The sequence below is a fragment of the Octopus sinensis genome, linkage group LG3 (assembly GCF_006345805.1).
Source record: "Octopus sinensis linkage group LG3, ASM634580v1, whole genome shotgun sequence".
Classification (NCBI taxonomy): Eukaryota; Metazoa; Mollusca; class Cephalopoda; order Octopoda; family Octopodidae; genus Octopus; species Octopus sinensis.
The window spans coordinates 78141302-78154113 of NC_042999.1; the positions used below are offsets into that span (position 1 = coordinate 78141302).

Sequence of the window (12812 nt, forward strand, 5' to 3'; positions counted from 1 at the left end):
GTTTTAGATATTTTAGATCTAAATAGGATATATTGTTATAACACATGAATTCTTATTCACACAACATTTCAAAAGTCACTAGATGGAGTAATGAGCTAGATTATAAAGAAGATGTGAATGTCAGTACAGTCAGACCAATCTATTGATTTGGGTTATTCTGGATAACTTAGAGTTTTGTTTGAATAGGCTCACTTGCTCTAGCAAGGTTCTTCAAGAGTTTGTTTAATCATCTGTGGTTCAATAAATGCCAACTGAAAGGAGTAATGTGGAAATTGGGTTAAATTCCAGAAGGCAACCACCTGAAATAGCTAATATATATTTATTATGGGAGACCTTTATGCAACCTGAATAACCTGTCTAATCCATAAAAGCAGAGAACAACAGTAAGAGTATGTTGATAACAATAAATACAAATACAAATGAAGGACCAATATATTATCTTATATAGGATTATTCTCAAACAATAATGTTTTCTATTTATTTTCAAAATATTGACTATTAACTTTTAAGAGAAAAACAGGCTTTGTTTTTGTAAAGGATAGGTTACACAGTTAATAACCCAGCTTCGGCATATTATTGATATTTGTTCTATTGACAATCCTGAGAGCTTTTTTAATTAACAAAAATAGATAATCTGAAAAGTACTAAAACTTGGAAGACTGAAAGACTAATTATAAAGAAATAGTTTTAACATTACTATGTAGATCTTCCTTAGTCCAATATGAAGAGGACTAAGTAAAATGATTTGTTTACATACAAAATATAATTCACAAAATTAAATATGTGGAAGAGGAGATATAACACTAATCAATACCTACTCCAAAATATGTAATGATAAACATTTTCTCCTGAAAATGTAATGACCAAAAGAAAAAAAATTTCTATAACATAAACAGCAAGGAGACAAGTGATACCAGATAGTGGCAAAAGCTGCAATATGATTTAGATTTAGTTGACTTATACTTACCAATAGATAATAACTAAATTCAAATGGAAATGCCATAGATGATAGATAAATGAGTCTCTCTATAACCAACTTTAGATCCATTACAAACAGTTTATCTACCCTCCTTCTCTAAGCATTAAGCTGTCACAAAAAAGTACCCATAAATTGTTGATTAACCAAAAGAAACGATATTTTTGTATGCAAAAGAACTTTCTCAGGACTATTACAGCCTCAGTTAAATAAAGGCCTATCACTTTAATCCAGAGATAAAAATACAGAAACAGGAAGGATATGATTTAAATTATCTAAAAGATCCACCGCTTTCCAACTAAATTCTTCCTTGGATTATAAACCTACTGGAAGTAAAATTGCATACATTTTTTAAAAATTAGACTAAAAAGTTTTAAGTTCCAAAAATAAATATTTCTATCATCTAAATTTATAAAAGGAGAAAATCATCATCGCTTAACATCCATCTTCCATGCATGCATGTGTAGGATGGCTGACAGGAGCTAGTCAGGTAGAAAAAAACTACACTAGGCTACTGTGTCTATATCTTTATATAATCCATGGCATAAGTTTTTTTGTTTTCATTCAAGAGATCAGGAGGTAGAATCAATTCCAAGATTAATTCAGATTTGTAATGTATTTTATTGCCATATCATAAAGGACTTGATTTTCTATGGCTCCCATCAACCTTATTATTACTCAACTACAATAGAAATAAGCATTTCCACGTATAGATACACTTATTATCATACAGAAATAATAATCGAAATGTTTTAATTAAGAAGGGGAAATATGCATATACATTCTAGAAAAATATTGAAATAACATTTACTTTTTCATTAATGTTGATTAAAAAGCTGACAAAATAAAGTTATGCTACAAACTGCTCTATATGAACTTTTGAGATCAACATGAAGACAATTACAGGTTACCTCAGATCTGCCATTACATCTAAAGTATGTGTGTGTGTGTGTGCGTGAGTTGCACACATACATGCATGTGTGTGTGTGCACGAGCGCATACACACATGCATGTGTGTGTGTAAATCTGATTTGAAAAATTACAAAAGTGTTAATAACACATAAGATACTTGACATTTGATCAATAAAAAATTATCCAAATTTCTAATTTCTCATATTGTTATCTACTCAAGATTTTTAAATCTATAGCGATTGCAATTCGAGAAAACATGTTGAACTTGAAAAGACCTTTAATACTCTAATTTTAAAGTTTTTTCAGTATTTACAAATTCAGGGAATTAGAAGTAACTAAGTCAAAATTCTTTACCTGGCACATAAGTAAACACTTAACCAATTACTGTAAAAACCCATGTAATTTGTGTAATTTACTCAGGTGATTTTCAGGATAAAAATTGTTAAAAAAAAGCTTCTACTCATGTAAAATTCGCCCCTTAAAGTTTTCAGAATTGCTGATATGGCCAGGGGAAAAAGGTTTTCAGTTTAGTTGTATTTAGCATAATTTCACTTACTTATGATTAGATTTTATTAAATTTTCATTAAATAAAAATAATTTCAGTTTAACAGGTATCACATTGAAAGCTATTAAATTATGAAGTCTTTGTATTGTTTACAATAAACTTTATTTTACATTTCTTGCCCACAAGAGATTATGTCCGACCTTTAGCATACTTCTGTATGTCTTCTCTCAAATCACAATCATAGGAAATTCTTAACAAAAACAAAGTTGATAAATATGCACAGGTGTTGCAAAATAAGTTTAATTACCAATAAACATCAGAATTCTAATTGGTTGAAAGTGTCTTCTTGTCTCAAGCTTTCATTTTCTGCCTATTCTTGTTCGAATCTTTGATACAGAGTATTGAAATTTTAATCCCTTTCACACTTATAAAATGTTAGGCAAACTTAAAAATTTGTCATTACTGTTTTAGCCAGGAGACCAAACCGATAGTCTGCTAACCCGCTAAAACAAAAATCAAAAAGAGAAAATTAACAGCTTTGCAAGTTTAACTCGATGTTTACTGAACAAGAGAGGTATGAAATTTAAGAAGTGAGTTGTTAGAATATATACATCTGTGAGGAGACATAAACAAGAATAGCAAAAATTTACTATACCAAAAGAACTAGTAATACATACAAGTGTTCTATGAAGAGAACATAAGATTGCTGCATAATTCAACATGAATGTGAAATGACATTAAACATCATATAAGGTAAATGAAGGTTTCTGTAGGAATGCTAAATCATATTCACTTAATGAGTTTACATGCACAAGGATAACTTATGATGTTGTCATCAGCGTTTGCCAATATCAGCTGTGATGAATTTCACTGTCCTAACGCAGAGAAAGTGAGCAAAAGCTTCTGGAGGCAAATGCAAATTAGTCTTCTTAAGCAGAGAAAAACTGATCTATTTAAGGAAGCAATGTAAAATATGGCCCGGACTGTGATTACCAGCATGAACATCAAACTTCAAACAGTAGCCAACCATTTAATGATTTTAGTAAATTTATACAGAAAAAGTAAGCATTATACCATCCAGCATAAATAAAAGTCAACTTCATTATATTTTTTCTGTAAAAACCTATTCTGACATTAAATTATTCAATTTGCGGTATGAATGTTTACATTTCTATTTCATTTTGCAACAAAAAAATTTCTAAAAAAAATTCTGAAAATGATCTACTCATCTAATTTACACACCCCCCTAAAGTTTATTTTTGTTTTTGCGGAAAAATGTGCGTAAATTACATGAGTTTTTATAGTACCAAATTAACCTATCAATAAATAAGTAGCATAAAAAAGCATTGAGCAGCAGCACTGTAGAGTTGATATATTTTGTTAATTACTAGTGCTAAGCTTTTATCCCAACTCCATCAACTGCCAGAAAAGGAAGTGTGAATCCAGGTTCAGCCCCTCTGCATAGCACCTTGGGCAAGTGTCTTCTACAATAGCCCAAGTCCAACCAATACCTTGGTGAGTAAATTTGGCAGACACAATTTCTGATGATCTCACATAGTGACTACACATATCTTCAAATCGCCAAAAGTTGTGTCGAAATAAATTAGATTCTCTTTTTAAGGTCAGTTGGTGGTTCTCTATAAAGCTTTAGTGTGACCCACATAACATACTTATCTGATATAATACAGTTCACACACACATACACACAACAAAAGCCATCTGGTTTGACTGGAAAAATTCACTTAACATGCTAACGACTAGCCAACAGACACATTGCAAAGGTCACAGATAACCCCCTCTTCTCCTCTGACTATATATATCTATATATATATAGATATATATATATATATATGAGAGAGAGAGAAAGATAGATGCATAGCTAGAACAGAATTATTTTTAATTTTTTATGACAAGACATCACTGTTTTATACTTTGGAAGCATTTGAAGCAACCTGTCTTGACAAGAAAATTAGCTTGTGTTAGATTTAGACAGAAATAATTCTATCCAGAGATGAGCAACTAATCTGAGAAAATGCTTATCCCCAAAATTGTTTTCAATTTATTATGAAAAGAACTCTTTCAGATGAATGAAGAGAATTTGTGTTGAACTAAAAATAACAGAATTGTGAATGAAAGGAATTCACATGTCAAACAAAATATCACATAGATAAAATGGAAATACCATTTTGGATGTAGCTGTTTAAAAAAAAAACACTTTAATGCTTTTGTTTTACTTTACATATGGATTGGTAGAGAATCCCATTCTGTTGGATGTAGACACACCAGGAGGAAAACTTTCATTATATCTAAGACCTGTTAGATTGACAACATCTATTTCTATATAGGTAGACTAGGTCTCTGGTAGTACCTTTGGTCATGAATATAGTTGCTTACTGGTCATAATATAAACTGGTGACCTTGCAGCTGGAAATCTTACTGCACTATCAAAACTGCAAGCCATTACATAGAATACAGCTAGTAATATATTAAATTTTTTAAATAGAATTTATCCACAGGAAAGAGAGTAGTACACATGACCTTTTGCAGGGCCACCAAAGTGGAAGGAAAAGAGGAAGAAACTATAAGTCATGTGTTATCACTAGGATGGGAACTTGGTCCAATGCTTGCAATAGAATAAGTTTCACTAAAAGGCCCTAAAGAACCATGGGGTGCTGTCAAACCAGATAGTGAATTAAATTTACCACCCAGGAACTGGTATAATCCACCTGACAGTAATTCTGCAGTTTCTACCAAGCCAACAACACTCACAAAGGATTGGGTCCAATCAAAGCTATAGTAGAAGATACTGTCCCAAGGCTCTGTGCAGTTGAATAGAACCTGAAACCACACAACCGCAAAGACAACTTGTTAAACCCACAGCCATGTCTGAAAAAGCATTACTTTGCTAACATCTAAATATGTGTGTGTGTGCATGCGCGTGTTTGTTTGTTCAAAGGCAATATCGACATTTAAGGACAATACTGACCCTCAAAGAATTATCAAATGAAAATAAGCAAAGTGATTTCATACTGTTTATTATTATTGCTATAATTATTATATGGTTAGATAATACAAACAAATACTCAGCAAAACGGATACTGAAAACTTGTTAAAAGATGGATCTTCAGAAACAATTGGTATAAAAAGATACAGCAGAGAATGAGATAAAATTTTACAATGATGAAAAAGAAACCACTCACCATTCCTACAATCTCCGAATAGACAGGTTCGGTAAGAATTCCTCGTGTAGCGGTAATATAATCCACAAGTTCATTCAAACATGCTCGTTTGATTTCTTTACTCTTTAAATCTGACACAGGGTCCATAAAATCAAATACTAAACAACATTGTTGAAGCTTTTTAGTGAACAGTTCCTGCTGTTCTGCGGGTGATGTATCTATAAAAGATAAAAGTGAAGATTACTTCAATTATGGAAACTTAAATGAAAGAAAATCTCATCATCATCAATGTTTTAACATTAACTTTTCCATGCTGGTGAGGCATATTTTCTATAACCTCACCTGCTTCCAAGTAAGGCAATATTTTCTCATGGTCTGAATTTGTTTTCATGAAATACTGGAAGTGAACACCACTTGTATGACTGTGGTTCTTATTTACAACCTCCAAGCACCACCAACACAAGGAAACATAAATACATACACCTATTTCCTTTACAAGCATGGGCTGGACAGTTTGACATGATCCAATGAGCCACAAGTAAAGCTCCAATGTCAGTTTTGGTATGGTTTCTGTCGCTGGATGCCCTTCCTAATGCCAACCACTTTACAGTATAAACTGGATGTTTTTCACATGCCACTGGCATTAGTGAGGTTGCCAAGTAACTTGCAGGACAGAAAAATAACAGGGAAAGAGGAAAAACACTCCATAACTAAGTGGAGAGGAGTATTTGAGATGGGGAGTTAGTTTAATGCCAGGTGCTGAAAGATTAAAAAGTATGACAGAGGAATAAGTGCCTTGCTATGAGAGATACATGGCTACTCTGGCAGTAACTTGGAAGAAGATAAAGATGGTCATGATGGGATACCAGAGTAAACTCTCAAGGTACAAGAAGGAGAACATAAGAAAGGATACAGACAGTAGATCAAGTGGGGGAAGAGGATGGATAGTTTCCTAAAAATGTTAGGGGAGAGTAAAAAAATGGTTAGAGATGAGAGTAGTGAATGATGAACAAAAGGTAGAGGTGCAGCTGATGGGAAATATCAATGAGGAGAAGATGTACAGTGAGAGATAGAAGTGACTCAGAAAGGAGTAAGTGCAAGGTAGAGGAGTAGTAGAGAGGTACCTAAGAGTGACTAGTAATAGGTGTTTGATGGCTTATATGAAAGCATTGTGAATGATATGTGAGATGTTAGGATGGAATATGGCAGAGGAGAGAAATAACTGAAGCCACAGAAAGTTGGTGATTGGTTAAAATAGTGTGGGGAAGGAAAGGGGAATAAGACTAAAGGCTGAGAGGTTCCAGAGGAGGAAGGTAATTGGTAGTGCAAAGAAAGAGGATGGAGTTTTTGCTCTCAAGTGATTATAGCTGCTGAGTAGTGCTACACACAGATGAGTAGTGGAGGGCTGGGTGTTAGCGGGTTACATGCATATCTACACACACACATCTATATATACATGCAATCTAATGACAAGCTTTTTTCAGTTACCATCAACCAAATTCATTCATAAGGCTTTGGTCCATGTAAAACTATAGTAAAAGACACTTGCCCAAGGTGCCATACAGTGGGACTGAACCAGAAACAATGTGGTTGGGAAGCAAACTTCTTAACCAGAAAACCATGTCTCCATCTTATGTTTCAAAAAAAAAAAAATCAGCTATGGAAAAGAAAAACTACGGAACATACATGATGGTATTATAAAAGTGGTTCATACCAAATTTAGAAATGATTTCCCTTAGTCAAAGATAAGATACATTCCTAGTATGTATGTCACATTTAAAGAACAAGAATAAAATTTTGAACAGTAGTCTAGAGATATATTTTGGTCTACAGTGGTATCTGTAGAACAGATCTGAACGATACCTGATAAAATACAGGAGAAGCTAAAATAAAATAAAGAGAGCGAATTCTCTAACAAAAATATAGGGAAATTATTTGAACTATATAAGTTAAAATTATCAAAAAAACAAGGTAAATGACTTTACTCAATCAGCTCTCCTTCTAATGAAACTAATAGCATTTTACATAAAAAACCAAGGATCCTCAAGAGTTTTACTAAATATTATGGTCCAATACCCATAGTGATATATCTTCATAGAAATAAGACATGAAGAACAACCATGACTTGTTTAATAATGCACTATTAAACAGGTCATGGTTTAACAGTGCATCATCTTTTTGAGATATAATACTGATTTTCTGCTTATCAAGCCAAACCTCATAATACACTCCACTATATTCTGTTGATACACCCACTGACACCTCGTTCAGTCTATACATATAAAAATAAATAAATAAATCGGATCATAATTTTAATTCCTTACATTGGCACAATGCTGTTGTAAATGCACAGGAAAGGATAGCTGGTTAAAATAGCTTCTGTAAATGACTAGTACTTTTGCCTTCAAAAGGACAGAAAGCAATATCAACCTTGTTGGAATTCAAGCTTAAAATAAGGGAGTGTAATTAAATATATATCATATGTTTAATCAGGCATTCTGTTTTTGCTACTCGGACCAATCTCAGGATGTTGGGCCTCACAGAGGAAATGACAATGGACCGAGATGTCTGGCAATATGAAGTTCTTGAGAAGACCTGCCCATGTCAGCAAAACTGAGTTCTAGAAGCGCTGTGTGTCCCACCCACACTTAAGAAAACTTCTTACTCTACCACAACAAACCAAACTACGTCTACATCTCTTCCTCACATTTCCGCTTCATGCACTATGCTTACCTCTCACTCCCCAATCCTGTCCTCTTGGCCCTGTGCCACTATATTATTGCTCTCTGCTAGCACCTGACCTGTATGTTCCACCTACACGTAACAAGAAAAATTTCCACTCACCCTACCCCAACAAACCAATGCACATCTCTTCTCTGCTTCAGATTTCTTCCTTCATACACTATGCCTAGCTCACACTCTCCAATCCTGCCATCATAGGCCTGTTCCTCTGTATCATTGCTATCCGGTAGCCACCCTCCTCTATATGTATACCCAGGCTTTCGCCACTCACTCCATCCCCTTCCACAAAATCCTGCCACTTATATTATGGCGTTTGGTATGCCCTGGCACTTGCCACCAACTATATCTCTCTCTTCTTTTACTCAACCATCCCATTCATATTCTGATCCCCATCCCTTGTGACTATGCCCAGCATTTTGCTACCATTTCTATCCTGCTGTCTCCGACTCTCTCTCTCTCTCTCCTCCTCTTTCCTCAAGTTGAGTAACCATGTATTTCCTTTGCGAGAGCACACCTGTTTCTGCTCTCCCTCTCCCTCTCTCTCTCTCTCCCCTCCTCTTTCCTCAAGTTGAGTAACCATGTATTTCCTTTGCGAGAGCACACCTGTTTCTGCTCTCTCCCTCTCCCTCTCTCCCTCTCCCTCTCTCTCCAGCAAGGTAACCTTGTACCCTCCTCTATAGCAAGACACTTGTTTCTGTCTCACTATAACCTTTCATCAACTCATGATCACCTCCTCCAATTCCCCCTCCCCCTTGAAAGTTTTTTTTTTTTATTTTTGGTCTTACAAGTACATGGTGGCCCTCTCAGTGCAGGTGCCACTTAAAAGCACCCAGTCCACACTAAAGTGGCTGCTGTTTGGAAGGATATCCAGCTGTAAAAAAACTTGCCAAAACTGACTTTGCCTGTGCTTGTGCCACCTAAAAAGCACTAAGTCCACTCTGCTGAGTGATTGGTGTTAGGAAGGATATCCAGCTGTAAAACTCAGCCAAAACAGTCATAGAAGCCTGGTGCAGGCTTCTACCTGGCTGGCTCTTGTGAAACCATCCCATCCATGCTAGCATGGAAGGCAGACGTTAAATGATGATGATGATGATATTACTGAGCAACTTCAAAAAACTTAGCTTAAACAGGTCTATTACATTGACTATAGCAATAAAATAGTTGCGTGCAAGCCATAGATCCAGCACAAAGGGGAAAATCAGTGCAGGAATTGAAGAGCAATGGAGCTGAGATTTTTCACTAACAGAGAGTGACTAGTAAACATGTGCTTTGCAAATGCAAATTTTAAGTGGAACAATACAAATAGATGTTACATTCAATTGTCAATTAACCACATTTAGCAATGAAAATCATTGTTATCTAAATTTCAGCAACTGAGATTTGTATTTATTATATACACACTTAATAAACAATCATATTTAAGCACACATTCAATAAATACATACACACATCGATATGAATGTTCATAATAGTAAGGTTTTCATAAACTGAAATACTAACTGAAATGTTTCGGGAAGTAGAGATATATTTGTTTTTTAATGTCTAGCTTACAGAATTATAATTCTGTTTCAACCTTTTTAGTCAGGTATACAAACATAGAAACAGTTACACATAAACACACGTATCCCAGTTTTTAAAATAGATATACTGTAACCCTGCATGTTGTAAATGATGAGTGAAAGAGTTGGTGTCAGGAAAGACATCAGGCTGTAGACTGCCTTGAAAGCTCTCATCTAACCTATATCAGCATGGAAAGAACAGAAGTAAAATTATTAAAAGGAGGGGGGAAGAGTGAAGAGTGACCTAAGCATATTACACAAGACTTTCTGACAACCAAATAATATGCCTCAATGCATTTCTAACACCAGTACTGATACCCACATTTGGGGTATTTCTTCGATTAATATTGGGCACTTCCACAAAAAACAGTATTATTGACAGGCACTATCTCAAAACAAGAAGAGAAAGTATAGCTTTTGAGTGTCATTTGCTATCACTCGACATCTGCTAAATGGCAGCAGCAAAAAGAAATACATTTCAGAGCTCAAAAGTGAAGAGAACAAGATCCTAAGAACATGTTAAGGAAGTACTCATTGACCATTGATGTTTGTTAAAAAAGGTGGTAATTTGTTCCAGCTAAGTTTGGAGTCAACAGTTACAGAAATGGGATGTGTATAGGAGTTAATATTAAAATACCCAGGAATGGATTTAGATACATCAAATTGAAAATGGATTAGCATTTGGAAAAAAAAAATACCAGAAGTTGTTTATAGACTGCTTAATCAATCATACAAGTTAATATAAAGAGGGTATTATCTAAGTCCTAAAACACCTTAGATTAGGTTACAATGTACATAGATCAGATTGGATTTCACTTAACCCTTTTGTTACCAAACCGCCCGAAAAAATTTTGGTTCATGTGACCAAACCGCCCAAAGCCGCCCAAATTTACCTATTCATATTTAAATGAGAATATCAGAGCAAATCTCTTTAGTACATTCGTGAAAACACGTATTATACTTCGTAAAGTGTTCAACTACAGTTTTGTACAAAAATCGAAGTGTAATTTTTATTCCGTGAATTTTGGGAGATTTTTTTCCGAAATTTGTTCCTATTGTGTTTTCAAAATTTGTAATTCTGACAAAAAAATGGATACGAATTTCATTATATCAAGCAGCGAGTCAGAATTCGAAGGATTTTCTACTGAAGACCTTCATAAATCTAACTATATGACTGGAAAAAAAAAGCAAGTGGTATCTGATAATGAATCTGATGTTTCATTTTCCGAAAGTGAAAACAGTGAATCCGAGAGCTCCGACAGCGATAAAGAAAATGAATTGGCACCTGAATGGAGTGAAAATTTAAAAACTGTTTCTTTCGGTGATTTTTCTGAAGAAACTGGACCAAGCCACAGACTTTCCCAGGAGAGTAAAGTCTTAGACTATTTCTTTTTACTTTTTCCGATGAGTCTATTTGAAATCATTACGGCGGAAACGAACCGTTATGCTAAATGTAAACAAAACGATAGAAAGGATAGTTAGTGGTTTCCCATAACCTTAAATGAAATTAAGACTATTTTGCCATAAATATTATTATGGGTATCAGAAAGTTACCCAGAATAACAAATTCTATCGTAAAATTTTGTTGTATACCCAATTGAATATTAGCTAATAACCCATTTTCTATAGCGATGTCTGAACAAAATTTTACTAATTTTATATTTTGAAGAATTTACCTGTATCTACCTGCAATTAGAGTCACTTTGTGACAAAAATTATAGTATAGAATTGGTTGAGAACATTTCATTAAATTATCTTCCAAAATTCACGTTAATATATTGATAAATAAAAAAGTTATAGTTGTTTAATGAAACCAGACTAAATTTATGATTATGTAAGAAATTAATTGAAACACATAAGGGGTGTATTTGGTCAGAAATACAGTAACGAAAGGGTTAAACAGTTGTCTGGTACAAAAGAATGTATAAAATATAAGAGTGGAAACACACAAACTAATGTAAAAGGTGAAGGAACTTAAAGATGTTGGCTTTTATGGACTTCAGAAGTAATTGCTAACTTAACTGCTTACATAATTGAAAAAGAAAGTGAAAAAATTATGGGAGGTAATTTAACAGAAACAAAAAGATATTTGTACATATACATACATGCATATAATAAACATATGCATTTTAAGAACTACATATACAAATTTTAACATTTTTACCCAAATGATTGGAAAATTGGAAACAAAGGACACTGTTTGCATGACAGTGACACTCATTTACAACTATCATGTGATGTCAAGGCAAGGAGACAGTTAAACACACACACATACAACAGGTTTCTTTCAGTCACCATCTACCAAATCCATTCACAAGGCTTTGGTTGGCCCAGGGCTATAGTTAAAGACACTTACCCCAGGTGCCACACAGTGGGCTGAAACTTGAAACTTTGTAGTTGGGAAGTAGATTTCTTACCACACAACCACACCTATATCTCCCTCCTCTCTCTCTACATACACAAATGCATATATATATGTGAATAAATATATGGAAATATTGGGTTGTATGGAAAGTCCGTGCCGATTTATAGTAGCTTACCTTTCGACTTATTTTAGAACATGGTTGAGTCCATAAAATAGGATTTGACTACACTTCCATTTAGAGCACAGTTTAAGCTATCTTTTCATGGAAGAAGGTATGTTCCTATAACCTGTGTTAATTTTGTAACCCTTTAAAATGGAAGATAAGAAAGTTCATTTTCGGCACTTGATGCTTTGGGAACCAGACAAAAATTGCTGCAGCTCAGCTGGGATGTGTTACCCCACCCTCCATATTCACCAGATATTGCTCCCTCGGATTTCCACTTATTCAGGTCTCTGCAGAATAGTCTTAATGGTAAAAATTTCAATTCCTTGGATGACGTAAAAAGATACCTTGATGAATTCTTTGCCATGAAACCATCTCAATTCTAGGAAGAGGGTATTTTCAAGTTAAAGG

General features: G+C 34.3%; 1 protein-coding gene across 2 annotated transcripts in view; it reads right to left on the reverse strand.

The window, feature by feature from the left end:
• Positions 1-12812, reverse strand: part of LOC115209828 (serine/threonine-protein phosphatase 2A 56 kDa regulatory subunit epsilon isoform) — a 259628-nt gene that overhangs the window by 213762 nt on the left and 33054 nt on the right. For both annotated transcript variants that reach the window (XM_036501105.1, XM_029778389.2), the window contains exon 2: positions 5594-5790. In XM_036501105.1, coding sequence (XP_036356998.1) covers positions 5594-5790 — 197 coding nt within the window. The remainder of the gene's footprint in view (positions 1-5593; positions 5791-12812) is intronic.